The 1,589-nt window shown below is 34.5% G+C and overlaps 1 protein-coding gene across 1 annotated transcript in view; it reads left to right on the top strand.

Moving 5' to 3' along the window:
* LOC105162094 (2-alkenal reductase (NADP(+)-dependent)) overlaps window positions 1–1,386 on the top strand; it is a gene marked incomplete in the record, with an annotated part of 2,356 nt that extends 970 nt beyond the window's left edge. The window contains 3 exon segments of the mRNA XM_011080031.2: window positions 1–156; window positions 308–390; window positions 850–1,386. Of these exon segments, the coding sequence (XP_011078333.2) occupies window positions 1–156; window positions 308–390; window positions 850–1,231 (621 nt within the window).

The raw sequence follows: 1,589 nt of genomic DNA, 5'->3' as shown, positions 1-1,589 counted from the left end.
CTTGCTGCGTATGCGGGCTTCCACGAGATATGTCGCCCCAAGCAAGGAGAAGTTGTTTATGTTTCTTCTGCAGCAGGTGGAGTTGGTCATCTGGTGGGACAATTCGCTAAAATCATGGGTTGCTATGTTGTTGGAAGTGCTAGCACCCAACAAAAGGTATAAACCTTAGTTACACCAATAATTTTCCTTAGATATTGTTACTTCTGTTCCTACTGTAACGTTTGCAACTTAACATGTTAAATTTTCCCTAATCTCGACATATTTTATAATGATATTGTCTGAATCTGTTCTCTTGATTGAATGACAGGTTAATCTGCTAAAGACAAAACTTGGTTTTGATGACGCTTTCAATTATAAAGAAGGGCATGATTTGGGCGCCCAATTAAGAAAGTTTGTTCCATAATTCTCTTTACCCCAAATTTCTCGATCACTCTTTTTTTTTATGACGCTTTCAACTATAAAGAAGGGCATGATTTGGGCGCCCAAATAAGAGAGTTTGTTCCATAATTGTCTTTACCCCAAATTTCTCGATCACTCTTTTTATTTTATTTTTTTTCTCTAAGTATCTAAAAAAAAAGCTCAAGTTTTTAAATAAACTTATTTTTCCAAAACTATCACATTAAATTAAGGATATCCCAACTTTTTAGATCAATATATAATATAAAAGTACCCTATTTTTTACCTTTCCAAATCTTACATAAAATTCGGCATGACCAGATCAATTAAAAGTGTAGACCCCGTTAAGTGGGACGAAAAATATAATTTTGCTTTTCTCTTAAAAAAAAAAAAAAACAACCTCTTTTTAAGTATAATATCTTGGATTCAAGGCTTCTTTATTTGTTGATAAAGGCACTTTCCGAAGGGCATCGACATTTACTTTGACAATGTTGGCGGGGAAATGCTGGACGAGGTGCTGCTTCACATGAACATCCATGGAAGAGTTGCACTCTCCGGGATGATTTCTCAATACAATTTGAGTAAACCACAAGGGATTCACAATCTCTTTAGCCTAATAGAAAACCGCCTGACAATGAGAGGTTTTGTCGAACGAGATTATGTGCACATGCATCCTCAGTACGGTGAATGGGCAGCTCAGAAATTGCAGGAGAAGAAGCTGATCTACCTCCAAGATATGGCTATTGGTTTAGAGAATGCAGCTTCTGCTTTTGTTGGGATTTATCATGGCCGCAATATAGGGAAACAGATTATTCGAGTAGCTGTCGACGACTGATCATTTCGTCTTTCTAGCACCCAAAAATACAATAAATAAATATGTAGTAGATGGGGAAAATTTACAACCTGAATTAGTATCTACACGAGTTATGAATTATTAAATAATATATAATTATGATATTAAGTGTGATCTAATGACTGATAAATTATATGGATACAAATACATTGAATGAATGTCCATGGACATGGAGGAATAAATGAATAAACTGTGTTTGGTTTACAATTTTCCACATGTTTTAAGAAAAGGCACTTTAAAAATCAAAAGAAACATATATATTCTAATTTTTTGTAATACTTTTCCCTAAGTTTTTCACCTTACCTCATATTGTTGGGATTTTCATCCCAAAGTGATGAGT

The sequence above is a fragment of the Sesamum indicum genome, linkage group LG1 (assembly GCF_000512975.1).
Source record: "Sesamum indicum cultivar Zhongzhi No. 13 linkage group LG1, S_indicum_v1.0, whole genome shotgun sequence".
Taxonomy (NCBI): domain Eukaryota; kingdom Viridiplantae; phylum Streptophyta; class Magnoliopsida; order Lamiales; family Pedaliaceae; genus Sesamum; species Sesamum indicum.
This window is presented reverse-complemented; position numbering and strand designations above follow the sequence as displayed.